Genomic DNA, 17,372 nt, shown 5'->3' with positions numbered 1-17,372 from the left:
ACAATACATTTGGTTGCAGGTAAGCCCACGTAACACTGACCCAACTTACGATTTAACTCGTCTATATATATTAAATAACAAAGGGGAAAGAATATTGCTGCCTCACCCCACTGGTTACATGGAACGCGTTGGATATTACACTTACTAATCGCACATAATACAACTGTTTTCCATACCAGTTAACTAAAATATGAACTATGTAGACAGGTATTTTAATATCAATCAACTTTTTAAAAAGTGTCCAATGACTGACCCTATTAAATGCCTTACTAGCGTCTAAAAAGCATGCAAACACTGGGCTGCCATGTTCTACGTAATAGCTGAGAGTTTCCTTAAAGGCATATGGACATAAATATGTTGAATACTACTTTTTAAAACCAAAATGATTATCGGGGATTGTGACTTCACATCTTTGCAGTATGATGCATTCAAATATTTTTGAAATAATAGCCGTAAGAGCTACAGGACTGTAGTTATTATTGTCTGCCAGGTTTCCAATTTTACTTTTTAGTAGCGGTATAATTGTAACTTTTGTGAAATTATCTGGTACAAAGTTATGCACAAACATACAATCAAATAAAAAAATATGAACCTAGACATTTATCACTTTTTTGTCTTGTTATTGCACTTTGGATCTCAGATAATGTGATTAACTTAATACAAGTAGAAGGGGTATTCAATGATGAGAGCACAAGCTTCTTACTTGATTCATTTTTAACACTATGGAGTAAGTCTTTAGAATGATTTTTCCACATGTTGTATATATTATTCTGACCATGGTTCCCATAATACAGATTTCTAGTTTATTGGAAGATGTCGTAGTATTTTGTTTAACTTGCTTCCAGAATTCACGCTGGTTGACATTTTCAAATTGTTGTGCTAACGAGTCTGCTCTATGTTTTACTTCATCCTTCTTACGTAATGTAAGAGCGTACTTAACTGTAGAATGTAGCTTCTAACATCTCTTGGACTCACTCTTATCACAAATGGAAATCATGTGACCGATCACGGAGGGTAGAGTGCATAGCAGAGGACAACGCACGGCAAAAGGAGATATGGCAATTCAAGGATCAGTATGGTTTATCTTTTTGGCTTGTTTCTATCTATCCAGTTGTGTGGACAACGACAGGTGTGTCTTTTATTTTTTTATTGTTTAGAAAAAGGATAGTCGAAACATCTGATCATTTGAAATTCAAAATTACTACTTTATGTTCTTCTTGTAAGCCATTTCTAATATTAGCCAATTATGAAATGCTTTCGCTTTTCGTATGAAATGGTTTCAGTTTAACGGATAGCTTTACTGGAGCACAAACATAGACAAACACGCAAGAGCACTTTAGCAAATGCAATAAAGTCTCTTTCCTTTTTAAAAAAATCTAACATATCTTGATTTGTTTCAAAAGACATCTCTGCAAAAAACTGAATTTCTGATGAAACAAACCATGAAAATGATGCTACTAAAGTATTAAATCAATAGAGGGGTTAAACTAGTTGAAACCATAGGCCATGTGAGGCCAGACAAAAATATGTTTTCGGCTGCGGTTTTGGTTCAAATTAGAGTAGGCATGTCGTTTTATTATCATATATATATATATATATATATATATATATATATATATATATATATATATATATATATATATATATATATATATATATATATATATATATACTGGTCGAGAAGATGTGTGTACATATCCTTCGTCATACTTTAGACTTGCAACAATCTGAACTTTAAACGTTATCACGCAATTAGACTGGCCAAATAACTGGATGGTGTGCGTAGAGAGTGTGACAATCATATATATCTCTCTCTCTCTCTCTCGCCTGCTAAATTCTTTAATTTAAAAAAAAAAGGTTATTGTTTACTCTCTGTCCATAGTTATATCTGAACTAATGTGTAATAAAAAAATTGTGGTAGATCAGATATTTTCATAGGTAATTTTGGAGGTCGGATATGACCCCTATTCCCAGTTCCAAAAAAGAATTATTCCAAATTTTGACTGAAAAGTTCCAATTCAAACAAAGACAGCGCATTACTTAAGTTACATTCCTCCAATGAAGTTGAAATGTACAGAGAGATAAACAAGATTGAGAAATCGAAACAACCAAACGATATTTTAGAAGTGGGGCATACTATTATCTTCCAAAAAGAAACAGTGAGCATGAATTGAATAATGCTTCGTAGCAGATGTCATTGAGTCTAGAAAATGTATTTAATATGATGTGGAATGTTAGTACAAGTGTACATTTAGAGATTCATACAAGCAACATGGCGGCCAGTATAACTGGTGGAGGAACAACCTGCGAAAAGCCCAGTAAAAACCACTGATTCAAGGAAGATACTGGAAAGCTTTCCCACATACCCGATGAGCCGAGCCCGAGACTCGAACCCACGAGGACAGAGGTGGGACGGAAGTGATCGGTAAGGGCCAACTGGTGCCCCCAATATAATTATTAATTATTATATTAAATGCAATATGCATATTTGAGTAATATGTTTTACCGCCTAACACTAACACACGAATTTCATAATTTCCTAGTTGGTAATAAGTACTCAAGTGTTTGGTTCAAGAAGTGTCATTTCCATGAAATAGTTGTCTCTCAGTAGCCCTACTGTACACCTGTCTAATGGCATTGGTGTGAATTGTTATATTCAAATGGCATTGGTGTGAATTGTGTTATATTCAAATGGCATTGGTGTGAATTGTGTTATAGTCAAATATCATTGGTGTGAATTGTGTTATATTCAAATGGCATTGGTGTGAATTGTGTTAAAGTCAAATGGCATTGGTGTGAATTGTGTTAAAGTCAAATGGCATTGGTGTGAATTGTGTTAAAGTCAAATGGCATTGGTGTGAATTGTGTTATAGTCAAATGGCATTGGTGTGAAATGTGTTATAGTCAAATGGCATTGGTGTGAATTGTGTTAAAGTCAAATGGCATTGGTGTGAATTGTGTTACAGTCAAATGGCATTGGTGTGAATTGTGTTATAGTCAAATGACATTGGTGTGAATTGTGTTATATTCAAATGGCATTGGTGTGAATTGTGTTAAAGTGAAATGGCATTGGTGTGAATTGTGTTATAGTCAAATGGCATTGGTGTGAATTGTGTTATAGTCAAATGGCATTGGTGTGAATTGTGTTAAAGTCAAATGGCATTGGTGTGAATTGTTAAAGTCAAATGGCATTGGTGTGAATTGTGTTATATTCAAATGGCATTGGTGTGAATTGTGTTATAGTCAAATGGCATTGGTGTGAATTGTGTTAAAGTCAAATGGCATTGGTGTGAATTGTGTTAAAGTCAAATGGAATAGGTGTGAATTGTGTTACAGTCAAATGGCATTGGTGTGAATTGTGTTATAGTCAAATGGCATTGATGTGAATTGTGTTAAAGTCAAATGGCATTGGTGTGAATTGTGTTATAGTCGTAATCATAAAGTGCTGGTTATGGCCAATACAGATCTTGGTACATTTTTTTTGGAGCTACTGTAAAGGCTGTTCAAGTCTGGCTAGAATCTATTTTATCTGCAACACCGTGTGCAGAAAAACAACTCATGTTAGGAATGCTAATCATCCGTCCGATATTGTAACATAACTTTAAGAACGGTATTTGAAAAATAATCCACAACAAATAATTGCGAATCCATTATAAGAAAAAATCAGTGACGCCGTTTCCAAAGTCAGTCTCGTGTTTTGTTCTGCTGAATAGTCACCCTTTGCCAAGTTCGCAACAATAAATCCAGACATTAAACAAAGTTTTCTCTTTTTCTTCAGTAATGAATTTATTGATTTGCAAATAAGGAAAAGTGCACTGTTTTACTTTTCCTTTTATAGAGCATTCTCAATTTAAATGATAAGGGACTAACCCGCAACGTATGAATCGCAACCTTGACCTTGTAAACAGTGTCAAGCTGATTTTTCTTATCTTCTGATTATAGTGAAAGATTTTCAAAGGCATGTGCATAGACAGACTATATGCGTTCAAACACTTACCACACTGGTGTACCCAGTTTAGCTTATGTTATCTGTAACCCTTAAGTCTGAGGGAAAACAAAAATATGCAAACTTTCTGAACAGTAATGAGCAGAACATGTTGTCAGTGAATACGAACGAATTTACAATTTATATTGTGGGAATTTATAGCCGAGATGAAACTGACATGATGACAAGCTGAAAATAAAATGTAGCTACCAGAAATGTATGTTGCTCTTCTATTCCAATGATTGTTTGAGCATCTATACAGGACGTGAATGAAACTGCGCGCTACTACTTTGTCACGCGACTTTAACTTGATTTCCCCTGGTTTGTTACTGGTTAGCCTCGATATCCAAATATGACGTAGGAATGTATGGATAGTAAATTTTGCTATATTAATGACCATACCTTGTATACTGTTATATGTTACACGAGTGCGCACCCCTATGCATTTCCTACCCGGCTAGTTCGCCCTATTTTTGTCTCCTAATGTACAGCTTATGCCAGCTGTCATCAAGAATTCTTCAAGTTTCTAAACAGCTCAACGCACTTCGTGCAATTTATGCAATTTATGACATATTGGAGGAAGCAAGATGCCGTTAACATTCGGATTTTCTTGGATTTCACATTTGACAGAAAGGTATGTTTAGAACAAAAATTCCCAAATATATTCAACATTTGGACCATTACCTTTATTTGCTCTATCATACTTACTGAACATAGCACATTATAATTATCTATTTCTTCGTATTGTATCGTATGCTTGTATTTAGCGATGACTTCTATACTATAACAGTGGTTGTTCTGATCTTACCTTATGGTCAATGGTGAAATCCAAGGCTACTCGAATTCTAACGGCAATGGTAACTGCTTAGTATGCTCCCTGCGTTGCCCTCCGTTATACGAAGTCATGTGAATGCCGACTTCATTGTGTCACGTCATCAAAACGAATGGCCTCATATGGAGAGATTTAGGCAACCTAACCGCGGCACAGTTATTCCTTTAATATTCTTTTTATTAGTGACACAATGTAAACTTTACTAATACTTTCATTTTAGCTGTAGTAGTCGTTGTTTTGTGTTCAAGCTTAACCACTGATTCGGTCATATAATTATTTTTACAAATATTTTTACTAGTGGACGAAGATGAATGAAAAGGGTGCACGCAATTATATTTTGTTAATATTGCATATTTTACACAGCGTCATATCAGAGATTCCTTCTCCAATCGATTCCTTGATAAATTCGTTGTAATTGATATGAAGTGATGTACGACAACCTAATATATAGGAAAAGGTTAAGACGAAAGTAACACACTTCACTTTTCGTCTTAATAATTCATGACCGATTTGGTGGTTAAGCTTGAACACTGTGTCACTAACAAAAAGTTGGCTAGGAAGAAGAGCTAGCCTCCCATAGCAATAAAAACACGTGGGTTTGGGGCAAGTAGAATATCTCAAAAACGGCTCGGATGACAACCATTTTCAATTACATCAGCTTGTTTAGTACACACTGTTTTGCAGAACTGTCATCTAGGAAATGGGCTTGTGTTTGCACTGTGAGCATCACATTGTGTCAAAAATGACCTTCGATTATGAAAAATGCAGGTATAAATTTGAGGTTGGGATGCATAAATTTCTTCTCCTATGAACTGACATTGACTTCTCTGGTCAAGTGGATAATATTCTTATGCTATGTTTTAATATAGGTATCAAAAAAAGGAAATTATTTACCTCACTTGTGTATTTGAATTTTTATGAATTTTTATACTAGGTCGCTGATTACGGCATCACATTTGTACATACAATCTGGCCCCTGCCCCCCCCCCCCCATAGCGGAGGACAACGCAGGGAGCATACGAAGCAGGGAACCAGACTACAGCAATTGTATCTACCTTAAAAAAATCCCTCTCTCTCTCCCGATAAATACTGATCTACCCCTAATCTCGTATCAAGGTTTCCAAGTACAACGCCAACAACAGTTTTGCCATTGGAAGCTTGTCATAGAAGAGGCAATGACTGCTACTGGCCAAAAAATATGTCTCTTACGTACACCCTTAGGAATCGGATTCAGCCACCAGTGTTCGAGCACGAAATAAAGATGGAATTCGGCAGAGGGGAGCCATTCATTCGTATTATGGAGAGAGCAGCAGATAGAAACCGAAACTTTGAGTAAGCCAAAGTATATATTGAAAATCAATTAGTACTCACACTCATATGCACACATGCACAAGGAATAATAATAATAATAACTGTAGTTTGAATGTCTACTCATTTTAAAAGTTTAAGTATATGCTTATATTTGACTAAAATCTATCATGCTGAAGGAGTAATCATTGCCTCAGTTATATTAAAAGCATGATTGTTTAATATTTTTTTGAAGGTTTGTATGCAAGTACACGGTGTATGGCCACTTTATCCACGACATGATGGGCCTGGCTGGAGAATATGATAATGTTACCTCCACTTACTGGTCATTACTTGTTAATAATCAATCGGCGAGCACAGGTAACCATCTCTATCTCTCTCTCTCGTTTGAATTGCTTACACTTTTGTATGATATGTCTTCAGTTTAACGAATAACTTTACTGGATCACACACACACACACACACACACACACACACACACACACACACTTTAAAGCATGCAACCAAAAATTTATTTCCTCCACTTTTAATTTGTTTATCTAGACTTCCTTGATCTGTTTAAAAAGACTTCTTGGAAAAACTGATTTTCTATACTGAAAAAAAGTATGAAAACGATGCTCCTGAAGTACTAAGTCAATGGAGGGGTTAGAATAGTTACAATGCAACTAACCATGTATTTTATTTCACAAATATTCCTTCTCTTGATAGCCATAACTTCTATTAGCATCAATCATTGTCTATGAGAACATATCTTCGGGACTGTTGATGACAACCGTGTTACACTTCCGGTAATCGTGATACCTCAGAAAACTATCAACTTCCATCTTTGAACAACTATAAAATGTTCTTCATTGTACCCATTAAGTACCCAACCCATCACTCATGTGCGTACGAGCGCGCGCGCGCGTGTGTGTGTGTGAGTGGTATGTGTGTAACGGGGAGGAAACGGTAAATTAGCCACAGTAAGAATGACATCACTGTTCTGTAAATGAGCTCACTGAATAACCATTATGGAGATAGATACTTTACTTGTTACAGGCCAATGATTTTGAAGTTCCAGTTTAGGACAGGTTTAAGCGATTTCGGACATAAAATTGACATTATGTGAATTTGTCAAATCTTTTCTGTACATAATACAGTTTATGTTATTCATTTATCATGAACATTAAAAGAGATGTATAGACAAAACAAAATTTGTGATTTGTTTCAAGTGGGCGGAAAGAACGATTTTGATTGGGCGTAGGAATATGTCCAGGCTGTCAAGCCGAGACGTTTGTTCCTACGCGGTATCAAACGAGTTCTTTTCCCCGACTCGGAACAAAGCACATATGTGATTTTATATTTATTACATATCACCTATTTATTCATACATTCTTTTAATTTTTATGTATACTTAAAAATGAATTGATTATTTGGTGTTATATGAAATATATTATTTAACTCTCAGAAATATCCGCTTGTACATAACCGGGCCTATGAATAGATATATATATTGTGCAGTTGCGTCATCGGTCTGTCTGCATTGCAGATATGCCAATTTACTCTTTAGCTTTTAATTTTTTTAAATAGTGTATGGGACATATGAATGGATTTAAAATGCTGTCATAGGCAGGTAGATTTTTTTTCCCCCATACTTCTCAAATGGAACATATGTTTTGGATCAGTAAGTGATGCTTTTTCTGACACATGCTCACTAAATACACACACTGTACTTGTTAAACCAAAAGGTGATAATTTAAGCATATATTTTTAAGAAAACGAAGATATGGGTCTTTTTCTGGGCTAGAATTTTAATATTTGTTTGGATATTTTTGACAAGAAAATTCTCAACAATATGGCGCTGTTTTATTCTCTTTATTTTCTGCTTGAGCAGTCGCCAGAATTTAAAAAATAAACAACATACACTCCCCTGCATGCAGCCTAGTGATGAGTTTTAGCAATATTGTAACAAGATGTAATTCTTATAAATTTGCATCACAGTCAACAGAGCAGCTGCTTTCCGCGATACAGCTACCTTTATGTTGCAAATGTTTGTCATTTTTATCACCAGATTTACTAAACAAATTCGATTCCTCAGTAATAATCATAGAAAAATTGAAAGTTCCATCCTTTAAAATTGCTCCTTAAAAATAATTTTAAAAACCTCTGAAGCTGAGATGGATTTTGGGTAAGTTTGGAATTTTAGACGATTTATATCGTGGAATTTCTCTTCTCTGTGCCATCATTGTTGTATCTTGACCCAGATCAACGGGTGGACGTTTCAGCAATGTTTGTGCTTCGACTTCTTAAACCTTTTTGTTTAAAGAGGTTGCCCCCAGAATCCAGCACTTTCTGACAATTGGCAAACTCATTTAAAATTCAAATGCTGTAGCCGTAGTTACTGTTCCTTAAGTATATGATTATCTTGATATAGCTACCTGAGTCTTTCTTATTTTGTGTGGATTTTTCTAATGTTGCAAAGTACGCTCTCTCTCTCTCTCTCTCTCTCTCTCTTGTTTGGTGTCAGTTTCCACACCAGCTTCATATGATAACTCTTTGTGAAACATTCTGTCCAAAACTGAAGTAACTCTAATTTCACTGCGGTAGATACCGTGTAATGCCCATAAAATCTTATTTGCTACTTACGGTACTCTCGTAAGTTTATTATGACTACTTTCAAATGAACCAAACAGCTTGTTTAGTTCATACATAGACAAATTTATTAAATGTAAAGCTCGGACATCTGCGACATGAGAGTGCATTGCTTGCTGACAGTCAAAACTAGTTCATAACAGACAAGGGCGCCCGCATAATTTTTTCCTGGGCGGAGGGAGCAAACATGTAGTGGTCAACCATTACATTTTACGGCCCACCCATTTATAAAGGTGAAATTTGAGGAGGGGTGGGGGTGGGGGTGCTCATGATAATAGACTTGAATAGCTTTAGACGCTTTAGACACGTGTAGTGCAATATGAAGCAGTGCAGTACGGGAAAATACTTCACGATTCTAGCAAAGAAAAGTTAATTAAGAAAAAATAAGCAGATAACAATAAACGGGTATGTAATAAAATGTTTTGAATGCAGCATACAACAACGGTATGACGTAAAATCTTTTGTATGCGATTACGTTACTACCATGATATCATATTGCTAATAGGATGGTTTACTGTTGATCTATTTATCTATCAATCTATCCATCCATCCGTCCATCATTTATATCTTAGATGCAAGTTTAACTAAGATAGAAATGAATACTTGTACTGTTTTTATTTGTACGTTTCAACCGATTTGTCTGAGACATTTTCTCGTGGCAAAAACACTCATGAAAACAACGTACATTAAGGCGGTACGTGTTTTCTTTTTATTCCTTATCTCAAAGAGGATGACTGTCATAAAGAAACATTGCATTGCTGAGATTATTTTTATTTTATATTTTAGGTGTGACTTCTCTCTATCCTAAGGATGAGGACGCCATCATATTAAATTTTACACAAGTTTTCAACAAGGATCTTGCATTTGGGCCCATCCCATCTTCGACACACCAATCACCTCTCATTGGGTGATCTGCAGTCTATCACTGATTTCAATGTCTGATTCAAAATGTTTACCAACTGTCATTCTTTCTCAAAACTAGTTTAATTGCAGCATCATAGCTTGCATGCTGCTGTCTTTGTTCCTTCAATGCTGGATTTATATGAATATCAAAATACATTTTGGAAATAGATATTCTTCACTTTGTATTTGATTTTTCCATGAACATTAAACATTATTGTCTAATTAAATAATGACAATTACGAATACTTCTCGAGACAGACAATACAATCCCAACAATGTGCAAATGACACCATTTTCAGCCATAGTTAAGGTACTTTATTGTGTCAGACGTTTGTATTTCGCACGGTTTTGACTGAACAGAAGAGGGGCATGATTTGATGTTGGGATTCTAGTGATAGACAGCTTTCAGGTTAAACAAATCTATATTAAGCTGGTTCATCCAATTCTTCCAATCCTCATTTCAATTTTTTTTTAAAACCACACTTTTATGCAGTCGCCGCAACCGAGTTGAATCGAATAAAATTCGAAAATAAGGGGAGTAGTACAGAAAAGGTAATTTTGAAGCCAAATACAATAGACATTGTTTTATTCCTATAACTCAGTTGAACGCTCCAGTTATCATAAAAATAGAGCAATTACATAAAAGATTTTTTGAAAAAACAAAACTGTTAAAAATAAAACAACTTTTACATGTACAACCTGTTCAAAATTGTGAACAAAACATGTTAAGGTTGACGACGACGATGAGTGAATGAACAGATACAGCGCTGAGAATGGTTTGTAATATTTGCAAAATCATCTTAATTGATCATTAAGGACGGCAACAGCTGGATGTGGAATATTTTATTGGCCTTTAACAGAAAGAAATGTGCAGGAGATAGAAAAATCGACTTTAGGATTGACTTTTTTTCCGACACAACAAATGGTATATAAGAGTTTAAATCAAAGTATCAGATGTTGTGTAATACACATGTTAGTTCAAAACATGACAACTATTAGACAATCTGTTTCTACTGTGGACGACACTGTTAAAATGTAGGAAAATTAGCTTGGTATGACTGATGAAAACATCATCACCATAAGATTTCATCAAATTATTTCAGACTCAAAGTTAGACTGAACTCTGTTGATGGTGGTGAAGGTATAACTGTGTTACCTTGTAAAGTGATGATGAAAACCGATAGCATTGTTTGTTACAGCAGCAATATGACTAAAGCCACGGATACCACATAAACTAAGAAGAAATACTGCCATGAATTCTGCGGAGGTAAAAAATTTTATACCTACAGTTACCTCGTGAGAAGATAGACCACTTAGTAAAAGGAGGGAATATGGGTAATAACTGTGTACACAAGAAGACCACACATTGTGTCATTCATGTAATCTCAACATCACATGATTTGAAATGCATATAAAGAAATGTTTGGTAATCAAGGTTGTGGCTTCAAGACCTGGTACAATGTACTTTTTGAAATATTAAAAGCTTTTTAAAACCTTTCTCCATTTCTGATTCTTTTCGTTTCCGGATTTGCATATTTGATTACAACTTTAAAGACAAGCCGGTTAATGCTAGACTAATCAAAATGACATGGTCAGACATTGTCAGAAACACAAAGGAATGGAGTTTTCAGCCGGGTGATTAAGTTTTGACTCTCGTGCCTGTATCTCAAAATCCTCTTCAGACAAAATTGTAGGGTCCTTATACAACTGAAAGGAAAGTAAACGACTTAAATTGTATCATGTAACACTCTTCGGAAACAGAAATAAAATAGTGATATAAATATGTTAAAGGAATATTTTGATTGGGGTAACCCAATTAGTTATTCAAATAATTTAGTTGTACCTGTCCCACACAGTGATGATTTAAACGATGGAACGCAGTGTATCTTATTTAACCAGTCTTCGGAATTGAGAAATATTAAACAATCTGAACCAAGACTTTCACATCTACAACCATAAGAAGAGAGTGAACTAAACTAAATCAGCTATTATGTGAATATGAGCACGTGCTTCCTGGTGTTCCTACACGGGAAAAAAATCTATCATGACATCGAGATTATATTTTATATACCTGTGCAACAGCATTCTTACAAGATGGATCCTCTCAAGCATGAATGTTTGAGAGAAGAAGAAAAAGAAAGTCAATGTTTATTGGAGAATGATTTTATAGCACCAAGTAGCCGAATCAACGTGTATTCTTTGCTTAACCAGATAATACATTCAATGTCAACAAAACTGATTCATTTTTCAATACTAAATTCCACTCACGGAAAGATCAAAAGAAATTCCGGCATTCTCAACTTAAAAACAGACTTAATCAATATAAAGCGATAACATTTTTAATGAAAATTTATCCGTCAAGATTCCAGCGTTGACAGTTAATTTAGGTAAAAGTGAGTTTTGCCGTGTTTGTGTCACATTTGTAGGACGTATTGTGGGACATGGTCAAGTTAAACTTGTAGAAGTTAAAGGCTGGCTGTCTCTAAATTCCCGGTGCATATTAGTGAAAAATCTCTAATACGACTTTGGAGTATGGATAATTAAGGAGTTTCTGATTTGTTGAGTACGAAATCGGACTTTCATTGGTCAGCAACATGTCAGGAATCTTTTGACAAATTAATGGCGATACTTAAAGAAGCACCAGTTCTTTCATATCCAAATATAAATTATTTAAAATGTATTTTGATGCAAGTTATGTAAGGATTGGTGGAATATTGATTCAAGATCATAAACACGGTGTGCATCATCCAGTGTGTTGTTTTTCCATAAAAATGAATAAATAAACAAACTCCAGATTCCACAATTGAGAATTAATGATTGGTTTTGATACTGGCTTTGCAACATTTTGAGATGTATCTAAGTTCAGCTCCTTCTCGGATTATTGTTTTCAGTGATCACAACCCCATTACTTTCATTAATAAAAAAAACCCAAATATCAGATATTGTTGCGATTAAGGAATATAACAATGACACTAGACACATCAAGAGAAATGATAATGTGATTGCAGTAATTTGCAGATGGCCTCTCTCGTCTAGAGAACTATTATATCACTTTATTTTTTGTACATTTTGTGTCTTTCGTAAAACATTTTCCTATGTAATTTTAATTATTATAATATCATATGTATATTTGACTAAAATGTACAAGAACACTTCATTTTATAGATCTCGTTTTCATTTTGAGGGGAGGTGTTAAATATATTTATTTTATATTATGTGCCTGACTTTTGTCTATGCTTGTGGATAGAGTTTCTGTATAACCTGACTTTTGTCATGATTTTTAAGTAGTAAACATGACGTGTACTGGAATTCGAATTCAAGGGCTAGTGGCATTTACCATGTAAATGGTTTGTTTTGCACTATATATATATATATATATATATATATATATATATATATATATATATATATATATATATATATATATATATATATATATATATATATATAGAGAGAGAGAGAGAGAGAGAGAGAGAGAGAGAGAGAGAGAAACTCTACTTAAGACGGTTATATCGGCTATTGCAACATATATTTTTTCAATAAAAACATGAAATAAAACTTTTGGTGAGAGATTTGTTGAAATTGACGTATAACTTTACAACACAATTATCAGTACTGTGTGATGTAATGTATAATTGCGTACATTGATAAATAGTCCACAACAATCTGTATTTTGTCGCTTTACAAAGCAGAGATGGTGGACAACAATGAAACAAAATGATGGCTGGACCAGTTTGAGTAACTCGAGATTACAAGATCAGATTCAATTGTGTGTTGACAGTATTGTATTTATTTTCTATATATCGTTGGAGTCTTGTATTCACCTTAGCCTATATTATTACACGTAGTATTTTCCCCATGAATCGATGAACAATAGAACGGTAACGTCGTAAACATTGTGGATATAGTTTTCTTTCGATTGTCAGAGAAAATTAAGTCAGTGAAAAGATGAAGCTGTCATGAAAGATTGGAACACACATGTCATTAACCAATGTTGTCAATACGTGTAAATGTGTTCACTGTTATATGTTTTGTATTGTACCCAACAGTTACATTGTTTTCTCCGTTCATTTTTCACAGTAAACTTTGGATTTGCACATGAAGAAGAGAGACTGACCTAGACCTCACTCATTATTAAATGTGAGTAAATGAACAAGTAGATCAGGTTTACTAAAGTGTTGATTTTTAAAAAAAAAATGACATGGTCTTGTGTGATTATTCTCCCCCCTCCCTCAAATTAACAACATGAATCATATAAATATAGCGAAAGAGACCGAGTGCGTTCTATAGTTTTGACAAAATTTTTACAATCGCGCAGCTGCATTACCTGAATAAGGTCGGCCTTGCTGCCTGTAAAAATACAATTGAAATTCCCACAATACTTTTTATTTTCAGGAAATGCACTTAAAATATACATATTTCTTCATTTACACAGATGTTTTCAGTTCTAAAAGGTTTATGTTTGTCTGTCATTAGATGAATTTATCTGTCTCTCGATTATGTTAAATGTGCCACACATGACTATACAGTCATAAATGAAAGATTAAACTAATGTAGATATCCACAGTAACATCCTTAAATGTTAATTCATACACGCCATATCGCCCCCTTATAGTACTTGATTATCGAAAATATACTTGATGAACCTGGTTGACTTTAACTATCAAAACAAATGCGCAGTTTTCTAATCTTGAAACCCGGGACCGATTAAATCACGAATTAGAGATGATAATACTGCTAAGATCAATTGAGAAAAGGACCTAATTTTGTATTTGGAACTGAAGGGAATGATAGGCGCTACACTGTTGTGTGTGTCAACAAGCTTAAAAATATGCACCCAAACTTTGGGACATCCCCAGACACTATCATATCGCACGCGCACAACAACAAATCTCTCTCTCTCTCTCTCTCTCTCGGTTGATCGTCAAAATCGTAATCATGTGGTAACGTGTTCGATACACGGCCTGACTCAGTGTGTCCGTTAGAAATGTACTGAACCCTTCATGTCTCGCTATGAGATAGGCAATAAAAGTTCTAAATAACAATCAATCAACAGACTCCCTGGTTGTCTTAGGTACGTTTTCTCGTATCGTCAACATGTGGTTTCTTGAAGTCATAATAAAGTGTCACACCAATACTTTTCTTTAGCAAAAAAGCAAATAAATGTTTTTGATGATTAAAACATTTATTTTTCTACTAATTTCGAAAACAACGGAGATAAAGTAATATCTGTAAAGGTTGGCACCAAGACAAGGGGGTCTCAGCCTCTGAGGATACATTAGTTGCCATCTATAAGCTAGGCAGAGTCTCGCAAAGGCTAATCATGTACCCTCTCGTCTAAAAGTAATCGGAACCGGTCAAAAACCATAATTGTTCCGAGTTTGAGATTTTGTACCAACCTGTCACGAATTACTTTTTTCAACGTCACTTCTGGTTATTTGTGACTTTTGTAATACAGTCCCAAGCTGATGCCCCAGCTTGATGTTATTAGCCTTATCCATCTTTACAAAATGACGATGACCTGCAGAGAAATATGCAAACGCATTTTTAAATCAGCTACAGTTTCACGATAAACATCAAAATTCTTCTAATTAAAATCAGATCTCCACTGTCCTACGTGAAGATCTGACGACGTCCGCTTAGGTGTCATGTTCTGGTGACCCATGTTTTATTTATTACCATAATCGTTAATTGTATCAGCCAATCAAATGTTTTTGCGTTTGGGCGACTGATCAGTGTGACTGAAGAACATCAATGTGGGCCGAACGATTTGATTTACTTTCAAATTTTGAAAGCTGCATTTCCTGAACTTGACCAATAAGTGGTCGTTGTCATATCTTCACGTAGGACATTGGAGATCTGATTTTGATCAAATTGCCTAGATAAGATAAGACAAGATAAGAATTTTTTATTTCAGACTACATAGTCCGTACATCTAAATTAAAATATCGATGTAAAGTAAAAACATTGTAAACATAAAAAACATATATAATATACGTGCAAGTATACAGATACATCTACGCAATTAACTGCGCCCTGCATTGTTACAAATGAAATTAAGTGGCATATTTAAAGAGTAATTTGTTCCATCTGCTAATAATATAAGAATTTATATGAATGTCTTACTTCCAAAGAGATTTCAATATACAGTTCTTACTATTAGATAATCTTGCCATCATTGAGAATACATATTTTCTCATTACCTCATCAAAACTGAATACATTATAATTTACAAACATGTTGGAGGCACTGTTCCATCTAGGAAGACCTAATAGAAAACGAAGACTATTGTTATAATCAATAACTAGTTTTCTTTTCATACATTCACTAAAGTTTGTCCACAGAGGAGCACAATACATAGTGTAGCAATACGATTTGAATAAACTAATTTTGATATTCAATTAACAATTCTTAAATTTACGTAGAAGCAAGTTTGTTCGAGTACACAGACGCCGGTAATGTCTCATCATATCTTCATTATCCAACCGATTGGATTTCAAAATATGACCCAAATACGTATACCTGTTGACGTACGTAAGAGCATTGCCGTTAACATGTACATGAGGAGGAGATGGTAATTTGAAAGAATTTGGCTGAAAGACCATGCACACTGATTTTTTTGTATTATAGATATCATTCTCAAATGCGCATTATGCGCATATTTTTAATAATTTCCTTAAACCTGTGATAGACTTATCAATGACATATCATCAGCAAAACTAAAATTGTTAAAAACAATACATTTGGTTGCAGACGTAAGCCCACGTAACACTGACCCAACTTACGATTTAACTCGTCTATATATATTAAATAACAAAGGGGAAAGAATATTCCTGCCTCACCCCACTGGTTACATGGAAAGCGTTGGATATTACACTTACTAATCGCACATAATACAACTGTTTTCCATACCAGTTAACTAAAATATGAACTATGTAGACAGGTATTTTAATATCAATCAACTTTTTAAAGAGTGTCCAATGACTGACCCTATCAAATGCCTTACTAGCGTCTAAAAGGCATGCAAACACTGGGCTGCCATGTTCTACGTAATAGCTGAGAGTTTCCTAAAAGGCATATAGACATAAATATGTTGAATACTACTTTTTAAAACCAAACTGATTATCAGGGATTGTGACTTCACATCTTTGCAGTATGATGCATTCAAATATTTTTGAAATAATAGTCGTAAGAGCTATAGGACTGTAGTTATTATTGTCCTCCAGGTTTCCAATTTTACTTTTTAGTGGCGGTATAATTGTAACTTTTGTGAAATTATCTGATACAAAGTTATGCACAAACATACAATCAAATAAAAAATATGACCCTAGACATTTACCACTTTTTTGTATTGTTATTGCACTTTGGATATCAGATAATGTGATTACCTTAATACAAGTAGAAGGGGTATTCAATGCTGAGAGCACAAGCTTCTTACTCGATTCATTTTTAACACTATGGAGTAAGTCTTTAGAATGATTTTTCCACATGTTGTATATATTATTCTGACCATGGTTCCCATAATACAGATTTCTAGTTTATTGGAAGATATCGTAGTATTTTGTTTAACATGCTTCCAGAATTCACGTTGGTTGACATTTTCAAATTTTTGTGCTAACGAGTCTGCTCTGTGTTTTACTTCCTCCTCCTTACACGATTTAAGAGCGTACTTAAACGTAGAATGTAGCTTCTAACATCTCTTGGACTCACTCT

General features: G+C 34.5%; 1 protein-coding gene across 1 annotated transcript; it reads left to right on the top strand.

Annotated features, from left to right (window-relative positions):
- Positions 1-980: 980 nt before the first annotated feature.
- Positions 981-9,828, top strand: LOC149770044 (cobalamin binding intrinsic factor-like). The gene is made up of 4 exons (XM_089949484.1): positions 981-1,129; positions 5,934-6,149; positions 6,361-6,485; positions 9,543-9,828. The coding sequence occupies exons 1-4, from the start codon at positions 1,056-1,058 to the stop codon at positions 9,665-9,667; spliced, it is 540 nt and encodes a 179-aa protein (XP_089805610.1). The 5' UTR covers positions 981-1,055; the 3' UTR covers positions 9,668-9,828.
- Positions 9,829-17,372: the final 7,544 nt, after the last annotated feature.

This window comes from Sinohyriopsis cumingii, unplaced genomic scaffold, assembly GCF_028554795.1.
Source record: "Sinohyriopsis cumingii isolate HCF-2022 unplaced genomic scaffold, ASM2855479v2 utg002811l, whole genome shotgun sequence".
NCBI lineage: Eukaryota > Metazoa > Mollusca > Bivalvia > Unionida > Unionidae > Sinohyriopsis > Sinohyriopsis cumingii.
Note: the sequence above shows the minus strand (reverse complement) of the source record. Positions and strands in the feature narration are given on the sequence as shown.

Excerpts from the sequence above, each read along its gene's own strand:
- LOC149770044 (XM_089949484.1), top strand. The coding sequence starts at position 1,056 with ATGGCAATTCAAGGATCAGTATGGTTTATCTTTTTGGCTTGTTTCTAT. Across the intron at positions 1,130-5,933 it reads AGTTGTGTGGACAACGACAG|GTTTCCAAGTACAACGCCAA; the intron begins GTGTGTCTTTTA and ends TCTCGTATCAAG. Across the intron at positions 6,150-6,360 it reads GATAGAAACCGAAACTTTGA|GTTTGTATGCAAGTACACGG; the intron begins GTAAGCCAAAGT and ends ATTTTTTTGAAG.